The sequence below is a fragment of the Manacus vitellinus genome, unplaced genomic scaffold (assembly GCF_001715985.3).
Source record: "Manacus vitellinus isolate BGI_N305 unplaced genomic scaffold, ASM171598v3 scaffold_0_pilon, whole genome shotgun sequence".
Taxonomy (NCBI): Eukaryota; Metazoa; Chordata; class Aves; order Passeriformes; family Pipridae; genus Manacus; species Manacus vitellinus.
This window is the reverse complement of record NW_021938789.1, coordinates 217,772-241,815: the sequence shown is the minus strand read 5'-3', so window position 1 is coordinate 241,815 and position 24,044 is coordinate 217,772. Positions and strand designations below refer to the sequence as shown.

General features: G+C 44.3%; 1 protein-coding gene across 1 annotated transcript in view; it reads right to left on the bottom strand.

Moving 5' to 3' along the window:
- The window catches only part of FGFRL1 (fibroblast growth factor receptor like 1), a 172,177-nt gene extending 148,171 nt beyond the window's left edge, over positions 1 to 24,006 (bottom strand). The window contains exons 1-2 of the mRNA XM_018087438.2: positions 23,919 to 24,006; positions 23,434 to 23,543 (exon numbers count right to left, since the gene is read on the bottom strand). Of these exons, the coding sequence (XP_017942927.1) occupies positions 23,434 to 23,494 (61 nt within the window). The 5' untranslated portion in view covers positions 23,495 to 23,543; positions 23,919 to 24,006. The remainder of the gene's footprint in view (positions 1 to 23,433; positions 23,544 to 23,918) is intronic.
- Positions 24,007 to 24,044: the final 38 nt, after the last annotated feature.

Below are 24,044 nucleotides of genomic sequence, written 5' to 3'. Positions count from 1 at the left end.
AGCTTGTTTTCTCCAAACTCAGCCAGGCATTACTGCTGCCACAGCCACTTTCAATCAAGCTTTTACTGCAAAGGAAAACAAAGGAAGAAGTTAAATCCATGGGAGATTTCCAATGAATACTTAAAAATCTTTTCATGGGACAGAGTGAGGGAACTCTGTACCAGTAATGACCTCAGAAATCTTGTGAGTTCACTCCATTGCAGACTGTTCCCTCTCTCCACTAGATTTTAATTAGCTAATTCAAGGCCTTGTATGGAGGAGGAAAGAGTACTGCTTAAGCAGCAGAAAGTTCAGCTAAATTTACTGTGTGCTTGGAATTTAATAGACAAATACCAAGATCCTTTGGGGACTGTCATTTCCCACAGTTAAAGGTAGACACACGGCCATTTGGAGACTTTCAAAGGACCATGGACACAGACAGTGTGCCCATGTATGCTCACAGCTCTTCTTATATATCAAGTATATGCCCAGATTTGTGTGCCATTGTACACCCTCCGATGTGGTGAGGATGCAGGCGTGGGGAGAGGTGCTGCTGTGCTGCACCCATGCAAATCTGTGACTGTGCAGACACACAGCACACACCAGAGGCATTTTCCCTGCCTGCCTGTTTCTCCCCCTTAAGCTCTTTTCACCCGTCTGAGGAACAAAGCCAGCAGCTGAAAGATCCAGCGAAAGTGCCTTGTTACGCAGAAGAAAGAGATACTTTAACCCAGCTGTCAATAAGTTTTGCCCATTTACATGTGTGCGGAACACTTTGAATAAATTACGTTTCCAGGATTTAGCTCCTCGACACTGGCCTAACAAAAGCGGACTTACAGCTCCCGGGGGGGAAAGGAGGGGGCCAAGGGGGAAACACATTCTGCATAAGACAAAATCCCTTCCAGAACCATGAGGGCAAACTGGGTTGGCGTTCTTCTTTGACGAGCATGGCTTTTACATCACTTGCAATCTATTTCCAGACACGTTTTCTGTATTTGCATCAACCATACAAATGTCAGTTCTACATATGGCCTCTGTGGGAGTGAGGATGGGATGGTTTTGCTTTTTTAATTACAGACCCAGCAAAAGTAAAAACAGTGGGGGGAACGATGGGGTGCTGCTGATGTCAGGTGGAGAGGTGCCCCTTGGGGCATCGAGCTTTCCTGGAGAGTGAAATCTGCTGTTCCAGCTTTTAGTAGAACCAGCACCCAACAGAAGCGCTTGCAAGACACTGGTTGGGGTTTTTATCTTATTTTAAATATGCACACATATGTCCCCAGGTGACTACTCTAAAGAAAATTTACCTGTGGGGAGTTGAAGGAGAGGAGAATTCAGTCTGTCACATCACTGTGGGATAGGAAAAGCAGCTTTCTGATGGACCAGTCCTACACCAGGGGAATCACTTCAGCATTTTGGTAAGAAAGAGACTCTAAAGAGAAAAAACTCACTGGGGTAAAGTCAGTGGGATTTGTTAAGAAAAAAACTGGGAAATTAGGTTTCCTGCTTGTTGAAAGACTACCAGATACTGGAGTCTCACCTCTATCCTTTACTTGCCCACAGGGAAATAATCACAAAGAGAGTGCTAGAATGGATTTAATCAAACATGAGTTTGTGCCCCCATTGAGAAATTCGGTAGATGAAGCTCCCAGCTCTGTGCCAGGTAGGACAGACCAGCCACTCTAATGCTACTCACTGATCTTCGCATCCTTCAAATTGTAATGCCATGATATAAAGCCTGGCTGCCTTCCAGGGTTGCACTGGTCACAGACTTTAATAAAAATAAGTGAAGTAAAATAGATCCACAAGGCTGAAAGCTCAGGCAGGTTCCCCACAAAAACAGCAACTGAAAATATCCCCAGTTGACAGGCTCTACAGTGCTTCGATGACAGCAGTTTGGGATGGGCAGCCAGAAAGAGCTAAAGACTACCCAAACCCTTCCTCCTCCAAGGCAGCAAACATGAATTCCTGACCTCCCTGATATGAAAACCAAATACACTGAAAGCAAGAAAAAAGGAAACCACCGGCATCACAGCTTCGTGTTCAATATCAGTGGTAACATGCAGAACCTTTCTTCACTGCCTCAAACGAACGAGTGACTCATTCCCTTCGCAGCAGCAACCCTCATGGCCACTGCCAGCCAAAGAAACAACGTGGAGGAAGAAAAATCCATCTCAATTAGGTGAGTTCTCTGACCCCCAGCACCCACCAGCAAATGGTGCTTAACAAGTGATACAGGAACACTTTTGAAAAATTTCTCATCACCCAAAACAGCCTCTCTGCAATTACCACCCTGAGCCAGTAAAAACCACTGCCAGAAGTGTGCCAACTTCCGCGCTCTTAATCTTATCTGCGGAAGAGGATCCAGGGCATCAACTTCATTGATGTTTCCAGGAAGAGGAGCCCTAATCAAGCATTTCTGCCCATGAATAACAGACAAGGAATGTCTCTGCTTGGCCAGCAGTAGCCTGTGAAAAATTAAAAAAAAACATTGTAAAATCCGCTTTGGAAGCAGGGAGGGCTTGCAGAGGGTGTGATTGCTGTCTTATCTCCACCAGTACAGATGCTGCAAGGGCAAGGCTGACCCACGGACGGCCTGTTGCTTCGAGACAGCCTCACCAAATCCTCAAGGGAACTGGCCTACAATGCTGGATGGCCATCACCCAAAATGGAATTCTCTGCCCAACAGATGCTGGGTTTTTTTATTAAGAGACTTGTAACAATCACTGATTTTCTTAAAGATTCAGCTTTTCAGCTGCGGGTTTGCAGCAATGCAAAAGCTGCAGTCAAAAACCGCCCGTGTTTTTTAGAGAACTCTGAACATGCACCAAAAATAGTCAATGAGTCACAAACTACTTCAGGTATGAATCTGAGACTAACCAGACCCGGACTGGGGACTTGACCCACCACTCAGGAAGGCATCAAGTGGGCCATGTTGACTTTTTACTAGAGGATACCCTGAAAAAGAAAAGCAAATGTTTACAAGCTGTCTTTCATGCCAACTGGGCCTGCCCATTCCCAATCAAACCCCATGACCCCACATGGTTAGCAGATGGTACTGCATTTGCCAGGAATAATTGCTGATGTTGGGGTGGCTGCTCCTAAGCAAGTAAAAGCACTCCCAAGTGCATATGTGCATGCAGATCTGGGATGGCAGTTCTTACAGATCTGACAACATGCAGCAAAGGGTCAACAGTTCTCTCTGGAAGGCTGTGTTGATATCTGCTGTGAGATAACGCACCCTGAAGTCAAAGGGACTTGCTTATTTTCTAGGCTTGTTATCAGTTGTTATTGTAAGTAAAGCAGTACTATGTCAAATGCCCCTTCGTTCTGACCTTACCATGGGCAGGACCCACTAAGATCTCATGGAATGTGAAATAATCATTAATACAGTCTCCATGGCAGTGCTAATAAATCATATAGCTCAACATCTTTTAACAAAGCCATAAAATTCTACCAAAGACACACCAATAAACTGCACATACAAGAACCATTCCGCTCCCAGCCTCTTTCCTTGCATTCCAAAAATGCAGGAAAGCAGCAGTGACGTTGGCTCCATCCTCTAAATCCCCAAATCCCCAATTACACCTAGGGAGCTGAAGATAACAAAGATTTAAGACCTAGAAGGAAGCTTCTTTCAGAGGTAGAAGAAAGGTGTTATATCAACAATCCTGGGAAATGGATTCATTTACCATGGCACTTCTCTGTGTGCAGACAGACAGGCAGCATAATGTCTATAGACCTTTGGCCTCCCATGCAGGCCTTTAAGACAAGGGTTTGGTGGTACCTGAGCCTTCTGCAATGAGTTGAACTTCATGCCATAAGGAAAAGCTTTGCCTGTGTAAGGAAATGGGCTGGCTCACATATTAATCCTTCTAGCTCTCACTGAAGCCTGAGGGTGAATTCACATTTATTGGCTTTAAATTAGCCTTTCCTTTTCCATTTCAAAGAAGCCGTTCCCGATTTACACCAGGACATGCTCAAAAACAGATCCCATTAGGCTTCCTTCACCTCTAAGTTCAGACACACACAGTATATCTCTCTTTACAGGAGGAAAAGGTGTTCTAAAGCATGGTGCATCTCAATCCCATGTAGGTAAAGACTGGGATAAATCCTGCTCCTGTGGCATAGCAGGGGCTGGATGAGCTTCCCTCCTTCCCACTACCAAAGGGACTATCAGGGCTCTGCACAGAACACTTTCTGTTGGTGGCTTTTTCCAACCATGATTTGATGCTCCCTGTCATGACTGTGAGGCTCTGAGCCATCGTGTCCATCTTTTCCAGTTCACACAGAGCAGGAGCTGCTGTATCAACCCTGTATCCAGCCATGGCGAAGGCCACCAAGTCCTCTGCATGCGTCACCAGCCTTGTCTGCAAGGGCAGGATCTGCAGCAGTAACTCAGAAAGTTTTGCTTCCAGCTCCTGATCCACCACCCACAACTCCTCCTCCTGGATCCAGCTACAATCTCTCTGTTAGGACTCTAAAACAAATGTTGTTTTCAGGGTCACTGTGAAATGATTTTGTTTTCAGCAAGCAGAACTGCCTGAACCTAATTTACTGTACATCCTGTCTGTGCTTCACAATGAAAACACCACACAAGGTTGCAGGTCAGACCTCTGAGCCCCTTCTGCTTGGGATGCTAATTCCTGCATGGTGATGAGAAAACGCTAAGGGCTATTAAGCCTTCCCACTCTGGGGTATAAACTGATCATCAGGAGGGAGGAAAACCACCTCTTCCCTTAAATACATATAATATTACACACTCGGGAGCAACGAGCCTGTGTGTGAAGCTCCCAGACGCAGCTACTTTGCTGACAATGACCAAAACATAGCATGGGAATGTCCTTGGATGTTTAACTGTGTTGTGTCCTCAGGCAGCATCACCCAGCAGGGAGGAGCTGGGGGCTCTGGGTAAGAGTGGCTCAGGATATTAGGTAGCTATGGAGTGAGCTACAGCTCATTTAGGCTCAAACTCAGGGGAAAAAAAACCTCAGTGGGGACTTGCCTGTGATTTATCTGGAGGCTTTAACCACTGGCACTGGATGCAGATACATATGAGAAGTGACCACAGCAGCATCACCACTAGTTATCCCAGGAACTTAAGTGTGGCCAGGACTCACCTAAATTTAGATGTCTAACTCCCATTACGGTCTGCAGAGAGATGGTCAATCCTGTCTCAGTGCCCTACTTACTAACATCTCCATCAGCCTTGAGGGCAGCTCAGACACTGACACATAAATCACTTCATCTATGAGCTGAACACCCCTCACGGTGCCTCAGCTTCATGACACAGCACAGCATTCCCATGCCTGGTGGGGTGAGCCCCATGGAGAGGGCCAAGGGGTCCCCTGGAGCACCTTCCTCACATGCACCACCTTCTCACATTCCTCAGTGGTGCGGAGGCTCCTTGTCCACCCACAGACTCAATGCACCAGCACAGCTGGATCAGAAAATAATCTGCAGACCTGAGGATGCAATGGGATTAGTCCTACCTGAGCAGGAGCACATGGAGGGAGCCAAGTGCATGGATGGGTTCCTCTGGCCTGTCCTGGTGCTCCTTACAGGTAGAAAGCAGTGTGAGAGGGGAGGCAGTGAGGGGAGCCCCGCGGGCAGGCAGTAGTTTTCAGAAACGCTTTTTCATTCTCACTAAATCCTCAATCCAAACCTTCCCCTTCTGCTAAAAGTCTTTGCAAACACCAGCAAAACCTTTCCCGTTAATCTTTCTTCATCTTGCTAAAACAACACAGACTGTCTGTCTCCAGGGAAGGCTGTCACAGGATATGGGGGAGGAATCTATCATTTGTAATGCACGGAAATATAACTTACATATATCAAAGGCATTTGCTGTAAAAAAAAAAAACAAATACGCATCAGAGATTGGGAGGCCAAACCCTCGTTGCCTTCAAGCTACTGTGCTTAGTAATCGTGTGAGCAAGAGCCTGAGCAAACCCAATTAATTTGATTTGTAGATGGCACAGATTAGCAATTGTGTTCCAGTGGTAAATCCCACAAGGAGCCCCTCTCGCTTACGTTTCTGTGCAGCTCCTCGTTTGTTACCCTAATATGTGAGGGCACCTATCTAAATTCCTGCAATTTATGTGCTGATAGGTATGCAGCCCTGGCTTCCAACAGCACCTTTCCATCAAGATTTGTGGAGATCTCTACAAATTTTAGTTCTGAAAACTCTCCAATGTCTACGTCAGGAATATAAGCAAAAACCCTGACCCTGAGGCATCTACTGGCTCAATTTAGCTGTTTACACAAACAGTTTGGTACACAACTAAACTGTCTTTAGGACACTATTTCTGATGGGCTTCTGATGGGCCACCAGCCATACCAGGCCTTCTACACCCTCCAACACCTCTGGCTTGATCCAAATTTAACGCTCAGTGGGTTCAGATTCAAATGTGAGACCCTTTGTGTGGTAACAACCCAAATGAGGGGCATCTAAGCAAAAATAAAACCACCTCACTCTGAAAACTGAAAAAAGTTGCATGAACTACTCTGAGAGTGAAAATTATTCTTTCAGATTTATGAACAGTTATCTCTCAAGTTAAAATGCCTGATGCAGCAGTATGTAGTCAAAGTTGCATTACATTCTAGTAAAGTTTGTTTAAAGCCAGAGATGGCTCTCTAAAATGAGGTCTGTGAAGCTGGGAAAAAAAAAAACAACAAACCAGTGAGACAGAGGGGTAGGGAAAGCTTTTTTCTAGTTTTTTTTGGTGCAGCATCAGCTAAAGGAACATGTTCTGCTGGTTAAAATAAGAACAGCAAGATTCTACTGATATTGACTGGATTTCTGTATTTCTAAAAACATGAGCACTTCATAAATACACTGAAATATTCTGTCATCACCAGAAAGAACATGCAAGTTTTCTATAAATATAGACATCTGGCAGTGGTTTCTTCTACTGTTATGGATTTCTGGTGTGAAGAATGCTATTTTGTAAGCAAATGCACGTTGGAAATTAATTTCATATGTGACAGGTTACATTAAAGAGCAAGAAGGATTTGCTGGGCAGAAGCATGTAACAAAAACACTGTGTTCCCATACTGCTCCTGATTCTCTGTATAAGGTTGCCTGCATGATACTTTAGGCATAGAATATCTTCCTCCAAGCAGTGCTGTGGTGCTTAACTAAAGCGTGCCCACAAATTGCATGGAAATTTGAAAAGGGGACTTGGTGTTCAGCGTTGTAATTCCAGCCATGGTGCAACATCACTGACAAAACAATGAATATTAAATATCAGTGAATAACAGCCTGCTTGGTACAAAACACCTGAGGAGTGCCACAGGCAACTGCCAGGTATATAAAATCCAGTGCTATAGGGCTGTGCCATGACTTTCTGCCCTTTTTTTTTTTTTGGTGGCATTTCCAGCCAGATCTATGTCCTAATCTGGCCCATGGTACAATCACTCAGAATTGGATCAGACAGGGGGCAAGACATTAGGAAGAAATTCTTTCCTGCAAGGGTAATGAGGCATTGGAACAAGTTGTCCAAAGAAGCTGTGGATGCCCCATCCCTGGAAGTGTTCAAGGTAAGGTTGGATGGGGCTTTGAGCAACCTGGCCTAGTGGAAGGTGTTCCTGCCCAGGGCAAGGGATTGGAACAAGATGATCTTTGAGGTGCCTTCCAACCCAACCAGTCTACAACTCCATGATTCTATGACACTGGGGACACACAGGGTCACTACAAAGATGTGAGTATGGGGGGACACCTTACTTCACTAAGGGCTCACTGAGGCTAAAAATGGATACTGATCTCACACTCTGAGGGTGACAGAAAACATCTTTGTCTAAGGGCATGGGCTATGTTCTCTATCCACATCTGCCTTGCTCACCAAGCTCCCCATAACGAAGTCATTAGCATTTGCAGATAGATCAATTTTTTACTGGAAAATTTTCCCTTCTGGTTAACATAAGCCAAGCGTAAACACTCCCTCAGAGGTTAACAAAAGCCAGCAGCCTAAACAGGGATAACACTGCAAGAAAAGGGGAGCGGGAGTCAGGGGGGAGTTGAAAAGACAATTAATCACAAGCTTTCATATACCATAACACATTTTTGCCAGTGATCAGGCATTTACAGAGGCTGTGTTTCTCTTCATCCCCTTTAAACTCTGTTTGGGGGGAGTATATTCCAGGTGGAGATATCAAAATAGCAAGGCACAAGAGCTAACCTCACTATCCAGCCCCCCACTGCCCACCTTCCCCACTCCCTTCAGTAAACACCACTAATTCCCCAACTACATTAGAATTCTTTTTTTTTTTTCCTCTTCCAAATCACCCTAAAAGCATTTTGGTAGCAAAGAGAAAGCTGGGGGGACCCACTAAACCCAAAGTCTCCAGACAGCTCTCAGCGTCTGTCAAATACTTGCTAAAAAAGCCAACCAAAGACAAAGCCGAGAAGCCTTGATACCTTGTGTTATCTTTGCAGGCTGCCTGCTGCCTTATCAGCTCTGACAGAACCCAGCATTTAAGAAAAATTCAGTAGACTTTGGGTGGAAGTTGGTTCCTAAGAAAACACGCAGCCGAATTGCTGGAAGTTGGTACAAGAGGAGAGGGTGAGCGGGTTAGAGACGGCCTGAGAGCCTCCACCGTCGTCTTGCTGCTCCCTCTCAGGAAATACACTGCCATGTAAGATTTTTAATTCTTTGTTCATAATTCACTCCTCACATTTCACACCCATTACACATGCCAAGAGCTACAAGGGTGAACAATGGCTCAAAACGCTGCTCGCTCTCATTAGGAATGAGAATGGAATGGAACTAGGATGGAATCCAGGCAAAGCCACCAGTCCTTACTACCAGGTCTCAAAACTCATCAGAAATGGATGAAGATCTTGTGATCATGTCCGATGCTGGTGTTAAGTGCTGCTGTCCTGATGAGGAAGGATAAAGACATCTTTTACCCATCTTCACTTATAACAAAGCTGCTCCTTTTGGATAAATTCTCCATGGAAGAATTTGGATGTTAAGGAGCATTTCTTTCACGAAAAGCAAACGTTCTGTTTGCTCTCGCACATAACTCACTACACACAGATTTTGGCAGCCACCTCACACAGGAGTTGGACTTTCCCTTTGCAAAGGCGTGAGGGTCCTGCTTTGGAAAAAGTTATAAAAGAGTTATAAAACACCTTTGCTTGACATTAATTGATGGGTAGAACAAGTTAGCAAGAGAAGAGTTGTCTCAAGGCCAAGGGCTGCTTTTCAGCGTCTCATTTGTAATGTGACAGAGGGAACAGCTGGGGGGAGGCTGTCTGCCTCTTGTCAACCCCAGAGGGAAGGACAGACAGACAGACGCTCCCCGGGGAGCTGCCCTGGCATTATAACTGCCTCTCATAGAGGGTGAGCCGGCTTTCTACCTCTGACCTGACCCTTCCTCCCCCAGAGAGTCCTCACAAATCTTCCTCAACAGCTAACAAAATCTGAAGTGACACAGCTGGTCCCCCAAAATGTCCTCTTTTCTTTGGTTTATTTTCAAGTTTTGCCTGAGATAACGTTGCAGGGGAGGCAGAGGATCAAAGTAAAGGGAGCTGCAAATATGGAAGGTCCTCAGCAAGCATTTCTTTAAATACTTCAAGCACCTGAGGATTGCTTGTATGTGCCTAAATACTTGGTAAAAATGGTGTCTGAGAACAGAGACTTCTGTAGTTGCAAAAGTGCATTGAAATCCTTGGGTTTATACTTCCCCTTGCGTGCCTCCGGTATCGTGCTACATGGGTTTCAGTGGATTCAAACTGGGATGAATTCAAATAGATGTGTCATACATTATTTTTCGTGTTTTATTTGACTTTAATTACTTCTTAACAGTACTCCTGTTTGAAAAATCTTTCTCAATTGAGGGTGTTGGTTTTGCCTAGGGCTGCTTGGCCCTTTTCCACTGAAATGCCCTTTCAACAACCACCACGAGCCTTTCAAAGAAAAACAAAATCTTTTGAAAGAATCTCTTTTTTTGTTACTGTGTGAAAATTTGCCTTGCTCAACTCTCTTTCCTTCACTCAAATTTTAGATTGGTTGTTCTTTCCACCTTTATAGAAGTTGGAAACCTATGGTGGGCTCCAGTAGGATGTGGAGCAACACTTGGGAGCAGTCAGACCTTGTTGGTAGCACAGATGAAGACACCTTGATGATGATGATGACACCTTGATGATGATGATGACAATAATAGTAATAATGCTTGAATAATCTCTGTAATATTTTTTTTCATTCCAGGACTTTTGATGCTTGTTTATGTAAAAAATAAGCACTGTGTAATGCCCACCTTTCCCTAAAGTCAATGCTGACTTGTACCCAGCGGAGAAGGGACAACTGGATTTGTGATTCACGCACATGAACCGCGGTGGATGAGCGGTGCCAGACTCCAGCCTGTGCATGAACAGTATGTTTGCATCTGTTTCACCTTGGGCACTTACACAGGGTTTGGGCACAGGATTATTGGCCTTGTGGGTCTGTACTGTAGCAGCAGCAAGAAATCTTTATCAGGGCAACATCTGCGTTGCATGGGGCACTGCCAGCAAATACAAGATCTCAGCTTTCTCAGGGGTACGTGGGTAAATAAAACTCAGCTGACCAATGGGCCTGGTTTTGGAGGGGGCCTTTGTCAGAGTAAAACAAAGTCACCATACAAAGAGCTGTTAGTAACTTGACTTTAAGTCTGTAGCTGCCTGCTGCTTGTTCTGGGTTTAACAGCCCTTAACACAACAACAGGGCTTTGCTACAACGAGGACTTCCAGGCACTAACCCCAACCTAACTATAATAACAACTCTGCCTTACATTGTGTTCATCATATCAACCAAACCCACTGCTTAGATGCTGACCTACTCTCCAAGAGCAATATTAAGTATTTCAGATGTTGCAGTCCTCCTCAAGCTCTGCTTTAATATCTGTCTTGTAGCAAAATAACCTCCAACACATGCCACAGACAGAAGGTCCTGTCTTAGTTTTAAGGCTGGGATAATTATAGCTGAAAACTTGTTCAATTACTTTGGAGCATTTTTCATCTCCCTCAGACAAGTTGTTGGGTTTGCTGGTTGGGGTTATTTTGCATTTTAGAGTATGTGCATTACTTGCAGAGGTAAAAGGGAAAGTGCCTGTAAGTACGCAAACAAAAAGATCCAAATCAAGAGGCCATTAAAATGCATTCAGGCTTATTCCTCTTTGCTGTTATGTCAATTAGTGTCTGATAACTAAGCAGTTCCCTTTTAATTCTGCATTGCACATTTTTTCTTTCAAATGCTTGTCTCAGTGAAAGTTTGATGCTGTTTTTCCTTCTGGAGAAAGAAACCCCAAAGATGTATTTTCAACCTCCCAGCTCAGTGTTTCCCAGATATTTTGAATCAGGGACTGTTGCCAAGATTCAGATTTTCCCCAGATCACTGCACACCCTCACACTCTCAGCTTAAAGCCATCACAGATGTAGGGATGGACCCTGGAGTGGTTCTTATTGCCCTGTTCCTGTTGTCCTTACTGCGGTCCATGAGCTAGCATGGGAAACAGCAGTTGTCCCTCTGACATCTACTGGTATGAGAAGATTTGGCAGATTTTAAAGTACATTTAAGAAAAAAAAAAAAAGTCTTTTCCTTGCAATAAGTATAGTTACTGAGTACCAAGTTCTGATTTTCATGCCTGTACCAGAGTTTAGTCTTCCAAGGCAGAGTAACCCCAGCAGTCTCCATGTAGATACTGATACACATACAGGGATCTTCCCCTCTTTACAAAAAATTGGATCAAGAGGCAAAAGCCACAGTTTCTCCGGAGTGCCAGGTCATGTTTCAAAATGCTAGACATGTGTCAATCATCCCTGGTAGAATTCATGCACCACGTCTCACAGGCCAACATAAATACCCCCTTCCAGAAATCCCCTGAAAGCGTTGTTCATGCAGCCCTGCAGCATTACCTGTATTAGCCTACTGAAAAAATATTTTCCCCTGGAAAAATATTTTCACCCACAGGGAGTATTTTTCACAAGTTGTTTTCTCTGCCTTATTTTTGCAACCGCCTGAAGCAGTGTCAGTAGTCAAAACTCCATGCAGATACAAAGCCAAGGTTGGGGAGGGAACTTCCTGGTGACATACCACCTTCAACTTGATACCAGGGTCAATGCAGCACTGTGCCTGGACCAGAGGGAACACCTGGTCACCAGTAGCACTGGTTGCAGCCCACCTTTGCTGTCAGCTGTGCTCCTGATGGAGCAGCTCCTTCCTAGCAGCAGGCAATGCCCTAGGAGGGCCATGCTGACAGCATTAACTTGCCATTTTCCGGCTCCCCAAAATGATCCTTCTCCCTCAGAAGCCAAAAGCAGAGACAGAGGAAGGAAGACACCCATTCTCCCTATAGAGTACTCCCAAATTCAAGGGAACACTGAGACAAACAGAAAATTGTCATGATACAGAGTGTGAAAGCCAGAATCTGCCAATGCAGACAGGTCAGCGATGCTCTACCCTCTGACTGAACTGAACCAAGACACAAAGTCAACAAGGAATAACTACTGCCTGTTCAGAATGGCCCAAACCATCTTCTGGGTGAGATGTTTCTACCATCTTTTTCCAGTAAGATCCACAGAGGGAGCACTCAGGATCCAAATCTGATTTTTTTCAGTCTTCACATTCACTGCCCCCAGGCAATGCTACATTTTGCAGTGGGGACCTGGCTGTATTTTAGACTCCTAATGAGTAATTTTATAAATGTTCCTATAAATACCCAGTCCTTCAAAGTACTAAGCCTTCCTGCCATAAGTGGGAATGGAAAGGACTTGCTGCCTATGGAGACCCCGTGATATTCCACAAGCTCAGCCCATGCTCCCCTAAGAATTTAAACCATCACATTTTTTTCCAGGTTGGCTTTCTGCCCTGGTTTCCTCCCCAAAACACCCACAGCAAGGTCAGAAGAGCTCTCATGATGGCACAAGGGAGTTCCAGGCTGGGAGCAGCGCGGGACAAGGACGGGAAAGGGATGGGGTCAAGTTCAGTCATCTTCAGCTGCCATGAAATCACACCTGAGAAGGATTTACTGCCGGGATCCAAGTGCCTGCAGTTGGGCAAAAGAAGGGGGGGTCCTATTTGTGCCTCTAATGAGCCAACTTAGAAGGACAGAAATCAAGTGCTTGACCTTTCTCAACATCATGTGAAGCAAATGCTCCATATGACACAGCTCCAGCATTATCTACCAGGCACAGATGCATGACTGCAATTAGAAATGACCAGCATTTCATACATAACAGCACCTTTCAACCCAACTCAGCCTGTCCAAAACCACCCGGAGGCTCAGTTACCATCTTCTTCCCACCCAACCTCCCCAGCTCCTTTGCCAGCTCAGGCAGCAACAAATAATTCCCCATGAAGTCTCACAGCTGTTATTTGAAAATTAAACTGCAAGTCGCAGCACCTTTCTGCACTCTGGTAGATCCTGCACTTGGCATTTGGTTTATCCCAACACCATTTCTCACCCCCACCCCTAAACCAACTTCCGTGGAGAACAATGCTGCTGGTTTGTGTCCACAACAGATTTATTCCCCCCCTTCCAGCAGCTCACTTGAAGACTGTACCTTCAAGGGGGCAGTAGCTGCTTGAAGCGAATGGTTCCTTGTGGTTTCTGGGAAGAAAAGGCTGCCCTCCATAATCAGGGTATTGTTCTCCCTAAATGGACCCAGACTCTGTAAACACACTCCTCTGCACAGCACTGGGAGGGCGAATGCCAGCGTGTGTATACACACATGCAGGGAATGTGTCTTGTTCTAAAAAACAGTAAATTATGTTAATTCATTTCCTCTGCCTAAACAGTGGTAATAAGCTTCGGGAAGGGAGGAGGAAAAAGTAAACAAGAGTCAATTACAAAAAGGTGAGGGGGAGAGGTAACCAAATAACTCCACCAAATGTCTCCTTTGGGGAAGGACATTCACGTTACAGCTCAGATGGGCTCCACACTGCCCTCCCTCCGACCTGCTGGAGGCAGAAATGTTAACTGTAACAATTTCTTTCATTTCTTTTATAAAGTTTCAGCCTGTTTGCCCGAGTGAACTGGAAAACGAGCCCCCACCAGTGCTCTGATCCATGGCGAGTACGTCCCTGGGGGCTTTGCTCTGCATGTGATGTGAGTGTTTCGGTGACTGAAGCCAACACGAATAGTCAAACCCTATTTGTAATTTTCTAACAGGAAAATAATTTCACTGAGCAAACTGCCATGCTTTGACTCAAAACCCTGATTAGCACAGTTTGAAAACAGGGCAGCATACTGTTCTGGGAATTAACTTGCTTGACCCCTAGTCTATAATGGCACTCAAATAATCTGTGAGTCAGACAAAGTTGAAAAACTCTTGGAAGACCACACTGAAAGAATTTACTGGATTTATTGGATTTTCTAGGATAAAAGAAAAATAAGCCTGAAACTCCACTTAGTTAGACTGTGGCCTTCAGGTAGACAAGCTTTTTCTCCTGACAGTATCTAGAAGAGGAACACTGGCCTACACTAAGCAGCACTTTTTGTGCGTCTTTTTTATATATATTTTGTTTTCTTTACTGGAAACTCTCAATAAATAGTCACAGTGATTACAAATATGCAGGTCTATTGCTATGATTACTTTTGAGTAGCACCTTGCTGTTTTCTTCTTTGGTATTACTGGTAAAGCAAGAGCCAAATTCCCATCCCTGTGGATCTGCAATTCTCCTCCCAACAGGAGAAGAGCCCTGAAATTAACTGCAAATGAAATATCCAGAGTCTACCTTACCAATTGCATACAAGGACTAGTCTGGTGTTTCCAATGAATTTCTAAGGACACACCACCATCACAAAGTACTGTTTTAAATCCTTCAAATCCTCTGGTCTATCCCTGTTTGAGTAAGCAGGGAATCAGGAAAAGCATTCTGCCTTAGGGATACAAGCAGGACCTTGCTCTGGTCTAGAGGAAACACTGACCCATCTCTACCTTATGGTTTCTGCATCTCCTGAGAAAAATGCTCTGACTAGCCTCTACTACTTCTTTGTGTCTCTTTGTATCCCAGAAGCAATAGCTGTGTGCTGAGAGCAGTGGTAAACACCTTCAGATAGCAAATCCAGAAATTAGATACCGAGTGTCCAAAGCCAGTCTCCCTGCATATGCAAATATCTCCCTAACAGGTTTACAATCCCTGTCAATCAAACAAGGAAGAGTAAACACCTGTTCTGGACATGATTAGGTTGAAAGTTTCACTCTCATTAGCCCTTAACAAAATGAACCCCGGCAATACTGCATTTCTGATTGGTTGGGAATACCAGGAGGAGGAAAGATACTCATCAGCTCCGATCTGTTATTCTAGTTTTATATTAACTACTGCAGATCACGATGAACCCTCCCATGGCGTGGTGCCACACTGTGCAGAACTGAAACTCAGCCTGGTCTTACGAGGCTCCAGTTTCTGCTCTCTGGTAGGATTACATATTTAAATCCTACTCACACCTACTCAGCCACAACCCACTGAACCTAAAGGGACTATCACCTTTGTAATGCAACCCTGAACATTAAAATATGAAATGACTTATCAGAGCACGGAGCCTGATCTCCGTATGCTGGAGGAGCTGGCAACTCTTCTCCAGTTTCCCATTTTAAACTGCCCAAAAATATACATTAAACACTTCCTAATATTACTTGTCTGGATAAAGAGACAGTGTTATTTCCACCAAAATGTAGTGTTAGTCTGCAGAAGAACAGGAAAGATTTTGATTCACCCAGACGGTGAGCAAGGTGGTTCACAGCACCCTCTCTCAGAAGCACATCCACACTCTGAAGGAGTTATAGCCACCAGTTTTACATAGACTAGTCAATGACAACCAACTATTCTTCCTTCCACAGAGAGTCTGCAGTATCCCTGGGGAGATATTCCACAATGTTCAGAGGTTCATCCTGTTATTCATTAACCCTTCCATCCTTGACATGCCGTTCAAACACCTGTAACTCGTCTGACATTTGTCATTGCTTAACCAGCAGTTACAGATCTGTTACAGATCTGTGTTAACAGATCTGAGAACAGCCACCTAGAAAAACAGCTTCCTCTATTACTCCAACTCCCACAAATCTATTAAAGAAGGGGAAGGAGGGAAAGAAACCAGGTTACAGTGCTCCAGCATCTGCAGCAGCCTAACTCCAGTACTTTGGCTAGTGCAGCTTTGAGAGGCTGGTGGGGCTGAATAGCTTTCCCTTCTCCTTCCTTTGTGGTTGATTTAGCCTCACCCCATCCACCTCTGTCTAGAAAAAGGAAGATTTAAATCCATACAAAGCAATAATAAAATAGTAGTTAGCACAATGAAAGCAACACTTTTACATTAGAATGTTTTTACTCAGAATCACATGTTGGTCAAAAGCCAATCAAGTCTCACACCTGTATGTGGGGGCACCTGGGAGGACACAGGAAAAAACAGAACTATAGCACAGATTTCGAAAAGCTGAATCCCAGCCTCCTCTTTAGAGCCACACACTGCCCACTCAAGATCCTCTCCCAAGGACCACCAGGCCTCAAAAGCAGCAGTACATTAAATAATCTGGCCTAAATTTACTCTTGAAGGTTGGCAAATGTTTACATTTCCCTCCATGTCCTCCTCCAGCTTTTTCTTTCTGCCCCTGTTCTGGGCAGAACTAGCAAGCCCACAGGTGCCACAAAGATGTTGTGCCACTGCACAAAACTAGTACCTAACTCTTACAGTCATCAATTCATGGGGCGTGTGGAGCAAACTCAGCAAGGAGAATATGAATTTAAAAAAACCCAAAACCTATTGCACAATTTAAATCTGCATTTCCATATTTGTCTGCTGTTCCTGTTTTTATCTAACATGCACAAATACTGATGGCTCCTAAAACTCCCACCAAATTCAATACCCCTTAAGTGGCACCTAAGGTATGACACCTCTTGAATTACTCTCTTGACTGGATACGCAAGATTGTGTAAACCTTTCATGAAATAAATTTACCAGACATCAGAAGAAATTTCTTGGGTCCCATCAAGCTAGAAGCCACTCAGAGAGAGGCTGAGAATAAAGGTGTAGCCATCCTGAGAAACATTAACCTGCTCCAAGAAGTCTCTGTTCCCAATTTACATTTTTCTCCTTCCCTTAGTGAAGCTCAAAATTAAGTTTGAACACTTAATGGAAGAAGTAGCCTGGAGTTACTGGCTGAAATTCTTCATGAAAATTGGAGTGGTTGGGATGAAATAAAATGTTAGGTTGTTCACAGCACTGCAGGATGCTGTGTTTCTACTGCGATACAATGGGGAGACTGTGCAATCAGGGCAACCAACCAAACTCCATGCAGCCCATGTTTATTTGACTGGGAAGTGCGGGGAAAAAGAAATAAAAATCAGAGCTGTGAATGGATTCGGCGGCACACATTAACTTATTAAATAACACACAGGCCAGTCTTCAACCCCTCCACACCCAGAACACTGCCCGCAGAACAGCACCCTTCCTTTGGGGATAAATCTCTCTGTGGCAGCCCAAAGTGTAAGCAATGAATTTCCAAATTGTTTTCAGCCCCAGCAGTGCACGCTCCACCCACCAGCCAGAGTTCACAGTGGCAGCAGCAACATGCTTCTAGAATTAAAAAAAGTGAGTTCCAAGCTCTCCAGTCAAGCAGGCGGATGGCAGGATCCAAACTGCCACACTTAGCCCACATCTCCTCTGCTGTCATACATGAGGGATCCATATGGAGGTAGATATCACGGATTCTCTGGGTAAACTACCCTTCAGGGATGGATCCAAAGCCCATGGGAGTGAGTAGGAGTCACAGCACCAACACTCACTGCCTCTGAATCAGGTCCTAACGTGTTAAAACTGGCATGGGCTGCATCTGCCTATCTCGTACGACATCGGGACAGCAGGATCAGATTATTCAAGCTTGCTTTTGGAAATATTTTTGTTTTACCATAGTACCACAGTTGCTATGAATGAGCAGCAAATTCACTAGGCTTGCATCAGACTGCGGTCTTTGCAACGTCTGCAACCACACTGGCTCCACTCTCAAAAAGTCCCTTATATGACTAAAAATGTTCCACTTTGGTGCAAAAGATTAGAACAGGTCAACACAGCTAAACATGTACAGGGGTGTTATTATTACAGAAAACTCCAAGTCAAGGCTGATTACAGAGAACAAGATAAGGAATAGAAATCCAAATTAAATGTTCAAAACAAGATCAGATCCATTTCAGCTTGAGCAGCCCATCAGAAAACACAGGAAGAGTTCAGATGTAAGACAAATCCCTTGAAACAAGACAAAATGAGCAGGTTAATGAAAGAAAGGGGAGAAAAGAACATTTCCACCAACCCCTGTAATGCTGGGTTACATATGCACAGATCTTTAGCTCAGCATGATTTTACAAGTCACTGCAGACACAAGTAGGAGCTTCATGTCTTACGAAAATCAGCTGCTCTGGTTCTACTCCCACTGAACAAATAAAGCTATGCCTAAAGGTTGTTGGGGTTTTTTGTAATTTAAACTAGGCACAAGAGGACTTCTGTATGATTATTTTCCCCTTTCGGTGGAAATTTTTATCTCTTCCAATAATTAATCCAAAAAGGCACATCCAGACTCCACTGTATTCACACTATTCCAACAGGATTGTTCTGCACCCAGATATACCAGCGTTGCTCACGGTGAGACAGACGCTCAAAAAGGAATTATCAGACAGGCCATTGGAAAGGATCAGCTCTATCAGCCAATTCATGTCTAAAGACAAACTTCATCTTCAGTTAATAAATTAGCATCAATGGTCCCAAATCTTGAAAAAGGGGTTCTTACTTGCTAGCAAATGTCATTTCTACTTTTTTTTTATTTTGAATGACTTTTTTTTCCCTGGAAGAACCACTGTTGTATAATATCTCAAGAACCATATGAAAGTTTCTTCTGTGGCTAAGAGTCAGGCTTTGGAGTCCAGCCTTTGCTGTGTACAAGTTCAACCCAAAAAAGACATGTTTTAATTTGCTGCTTGCGTCTTTTAGTGAAGGTCAAAGAAACATATGGACTCTGGAAAACAGAGTTATAAAAAGTTTAAGGAAAATCTAAATGTATTTGAGCAATTTGCGGAGTTTTTTTAATATTCTTAATTAAAAACAAATAAAATCAACCCTAATTTTCCAGTATGACGCACACTACATTTTAAGTTTAAACTCAGCCACAATTTAAAGCGGCCGACAGCCTCAGAAGAAGGGAGGAACCAGCATTTAAAAAAATAACCAGGATTTTCTTAGATCGTCGTCTTGACTCTAGGTACAAGTCATGCTGGCAGATTATTCATGAGCAAGTTCCCCAAGAGAATGATCCAAAAAATACCCCAAACTTCACCAGAAGATGTGCTGCATCTTACATAAAATCTGAATTGGGCTGTTAGATCCGAACATGCTTCTCTTTCACAAGCGAGAAATTACCTAATCATTATCTGGTAGCAACCACTCAACAAGAATAAAGGAGTAAAACAGAAGCCAACAACCATCTCTCTCATATTATCATTATTTATCTTTCCTAATTTTAGTACCATTCACTCTTATGAACCTCAAAGTTACAGAATGGGAATTCTGTTCATCACAATGAAGAATTCAACTCCCAAGAAATAAAAACCACTTCCAACATCCTACTCGCTTTTCTTCAATACTAAGAGAAACAAAAATGGCACATAAGATTATTTCTGCATGAAACCATCGGATTTTGAAGTGGCCCCATCAGCAAATTCCCCGTAAAGCAGGCACCAAGCAGGTTTGCAAGCCAAGGTCGCACAGAGTAGTGCCAGAACAGAAAGCAATTAAGGTCCCGTTCTTCCCCTCCCTACGCAATGCACCGAAAATGAAATCAACATCCAAACTAATTAGTTTCCAGCAGAATATCAGTTTACTCGCTAACAGGAGGGTGGTTAGTGCTCTTACCAAAACCTTCTAAACATACCATACAAAATCTTGTTTAAGCCACGGGACCAAGCCAAACACACCCCAATGTTACCATATACGGTCACCAACGGGAATATGATGGCAACTTGACAGATTCTGAACAAATATTGCGTTGTCTGTCACTGAGATAACATAAGCAGGAAAATATCAGATTATATTACCTGTGTCCAACGGGAGGTGTGGAGTGGCAGGAGCTACACTGCTGCAGGACATAGCCTCTAAAGGTTAGTGACCCAAGATGGCATTCGTCCCTGCAGAGGAGGGCTGGGGTTGGACACTGAGGACTTTTATGCCCAGTATGGGGCTGCTTGGAGAGAACAGGAATGGAGTGACATGAGGGACGAGCCACCGGACCTGCGCTGTTATCCTAGGTTCAGGGCTGACATTATCCCATGTGGCTGGAAACCAGGCTGAAGCTGCTGCCTCACACCTTAGCTGTCAGCCGGGAGGCACAATCCCTCTAAAAAACCACAGCACGGGTTTTGTTCTCAAAGAGTGGGTTTTGTGCACACAGACATTCTAGTCTTCATCCACAAGGGAAAGCAAGCTACCAAAATAGCTCCTGAGGAAGACTTTTTGGTACAGGCTCCCTCTAGGAGATCCTTAGCCTGGAATAAGATTGGTCACTGAGGAAGTTATTCCAGATTAAGTTTTTTGAAAGAGTTATTCCAGTGCATTTGCAGGTGTAGACAAGCCTGTAATCAGATTCTTTGAGTTTTGACCCCAAAAGCATGGGTTCAAACTTATACAGAGTTAGCCCATCCTTCATCCCTCCAAATACAGCCAGTTCTGCACTTGGACCTCTAAAATCAGACCTGTCCTCTGCTTAGCCTGGATACTTCAAAGGTATTGCCGCTTTCTTAAGAGCTTTCTTATCTTGGTTTGCTAAGATATCCCCCTTTTTTGCAGCGTCTTCTACCTCAGCGATGAGACACATTGGGTCACAAGAAGGGACAGAGCCAGTAGGCAGAGATCTGAACCTGGAAAAACGCCTCCTTTTGCTAGTGGAGGTGGAAAAAAATAATTGCCGCATTAGCCCAATCAGTCATCCCTGTGGGGCCCTTTGCCTTAAAAGGCATCACCTAAATAAAGATTTAAAAATAATACAACGTAACATTTAATGCAAGATTGCAGCTGAGTATTCAACTGTCAGGAAATATCAAAGCCGGAGCGCGTGGGCAACTTAACTCTGCCCCCTTGTGCAGATGCACTATGGCACAGCCCTTCCCCGAGCACGGGCACGACATCAGTCGGCTCCAAATTAACATCCTGACTCTAGCATAACCTACTTTTGCCTAATATGAGTAGAAAAGAAGGACCACCACTTTCCCAGAGAGCCTCCTCAGCCGCTTCCCTCACTTGATCACAAGCCAGCGAGCACCTATTTAACTTCCAATGCCTCGGATCAGGAGGTGTTGGCACACTTTGGGCCACACACGTCTAATTTGCAATCAGGATACAGATATTAAATGCCATTTGGCCAAAACAAAGAGCCCTTCTTCCTCCAGAGAAGAGCCTCATGACCTCAGGCTGAGGTTTGGCTGAGGAACTGTCTATAAAACCTGAGTGACTGAAACAGGTAACACTTACACATCTCCAGTGGCCAAACCCGTTGTATGAGATGTGCAGAAAAAATCTCCAGGCACGTTAACAGTCTGGCACATTTTTCAAAGAATCTGAAATTATCCCAATGTAAATGCCTAATAATTGGAGATATTTGTCAGGACAAAGTAATGTTTCAAAGTTCTGGAGAGTGCCTCATCTCCGCTCATATACAAATTTGATCTTCCATCTACATCTTACGATATCAAAAATGTTCTCAACCTTAAGGACATCCAAAGCAGGATTTAAATGTCAGGATATTGTCTAAATTTTTACAGCAGTAAATCTTGAAATCAGCACATGAATGAATGACATTTTTCATGGGTTTGGCCCTGGTTTTTAAACTCTACTTCTAGATAATTTTAAACAACCAGAACCATCTCTCCATACACTTACAGGATGGATTTTTCCAGCTCCAAAAAGGGTTCAAATAACCCAATTACCAATATGATCCTATCAAAGTTTTATTAAAAAGACCTTCCCATAGGAAAAATTATGATGGCCTGAAATTACCACGGTTAATTTTCTGTCACTTCTTCACACAACAACAGCCCACAGCACTTCACTTTCCAGGGCCAACAAAAGTACGAGCAAGACAAGTGCAAACCAAATTTAAACAGGGTCACCCAGTAAAGCAGCCGACACTCAGCTCACAACAGAGACAAAAATCTTTTTGTCTTCTCCTGCCCACTTCAGATCTTTTCCGGAACTCCACCAACTTCTCAGGTCCATTGCAATAATATACATCCATGAGGTCATCTCAATTCATACACTGCTGCCCATCGCCTACAACTTAAACTGAGTCTCCATTGTAAACCTTGCCGGGAACTCAGACTTGCAGAACTTACAGCCTATATACTGTTTTCTTTTTCATCCAGCTTCCAGCCAAATCATTTTATAGTGCTTTTGCCTCCATAAAATATTTGCTTGGGAGCCAATGCCAAGAAGAAAAAAAAAAGCACAGTGCACTAACCAAACCTTGGGTTTTCAGAGTAATGTTCCCCCTCTTCTTTCCCACCCTACCCTCAAGGTTTATTTTTGGTGAGTTACAGCCCAAGTGAAGGACAAGTTTAAACCTTTTAATTCACAACTTCATCACGCTGGGTGATTTAAAGGTCTTACAACAGTTCATGAAACTCTGATACTGTTGGGAATTGCAGCTGAAGCAATCTGCATCCTAAAGTCATACCCCCATTTTTCTGGAACAATGCAGCCCCTTACATTGTGACCAGAGGTGGGGAAGCTGAAAGCATGAATTCCCATTCAGGCTTTCCAAGGACAGCACTCACCAAGGTACAACACAGGCAAGAGTGGAGGAAAAGCCACTGTTCCTTGCACTCTGACCCCAGAGCTTTGCTCAAAGCACCTTCCCATAAAGACACTTCTTTTTTCCTACCCCCATCACTCCCAGGTCAATGTATTTCAATTTGCCTCTGGTAAGGAAACCTGTTTATTGAAATCTGATCAACTGCTGGAGCCTCAGCGTTAAAATACGCTCTCGCTGTTGGGAACTGTCATTTGTCTGTCACCAAGCAAGTTAATGGATGTGTTTGTTTAGTTTGTAAGTGGGAATACATGGGGCAGGGGCTGGAGGGATTACAGGAGGGGAGAGGTATTTCTGATCCACAGAGGAATGCAGATGCTTTTCTTCAAAATTGTCTGTGTACTTTTACACAGGCACAACAAAAGCCCCTGAAAGTTCACCTGCGCCTCAGAGACCTGAGCAAAAGCCGGAGTGACCGCGCTCCATCCAAAAGGATGGCCCCGAAACCACGCAGGTGAGGAGGCACCACCCGTGGGCACGAGCCTGAACCCCTGAGCAGATAAGTAACAAGCCTGTGCCGACAGCAACTCCCCTACAGGGTCCCTCTGAGGGCACTGTTTGCGGAGCAGGAGCCCAGCTGAGCAGAGGGAAGGGTGTGAGTCACAAAGTGTTTGCACCCAGCGCGGTCTCCTTACCTCTCGCCGAGTCCGAAAATGCAATTATCCCTGCGAAAAGGAGCGCGAGCTGCAATTCCATTTTGAAAACCAGATCCCACCGTATCGTACAGGCTACTGTCCTCTCAGACCTGGAGGCAGGGAAAAGGAGAGCAAAATAATTACTAGGGGGGAAACCCCAAACAACCCTCAACTTTGCAGAGTTTCAAATCCTGTTGCGAAGACTTGCGAGCAGAAACAGCAAATGAAAGTGCAACGTACTTGTAATTCATTCCTTGGTGCTCAGCGAGTAAAACTTTGCCCTCCTCTCTGCTCTAGCCTGATATAAATCAAGAACCCACTGAGGTCAGTAAGCTCCTCTAAGTTTACAGTTAATGCATAATTCTTTCGTATCCTGTACAGAACCAGTCTGGAAGGCAAACAAAACACTAGCAAGTGGCCATAAAACAAGATTTCGGGTTAACAATTTGTGGAGGAACTTGAGGAAGGGAGAGGAGGAATGTTACCTCTCCCATCAGCAGCCCAGAAAACTTTGTGTTGCTGCTCCAGTGCCCCTCAGCCAGGCTCCGCTATGGGTACGCGCCTTCCTCCACTCCGAGACTTCTCTGCACAGCACTGATTCCTCCCTTCCT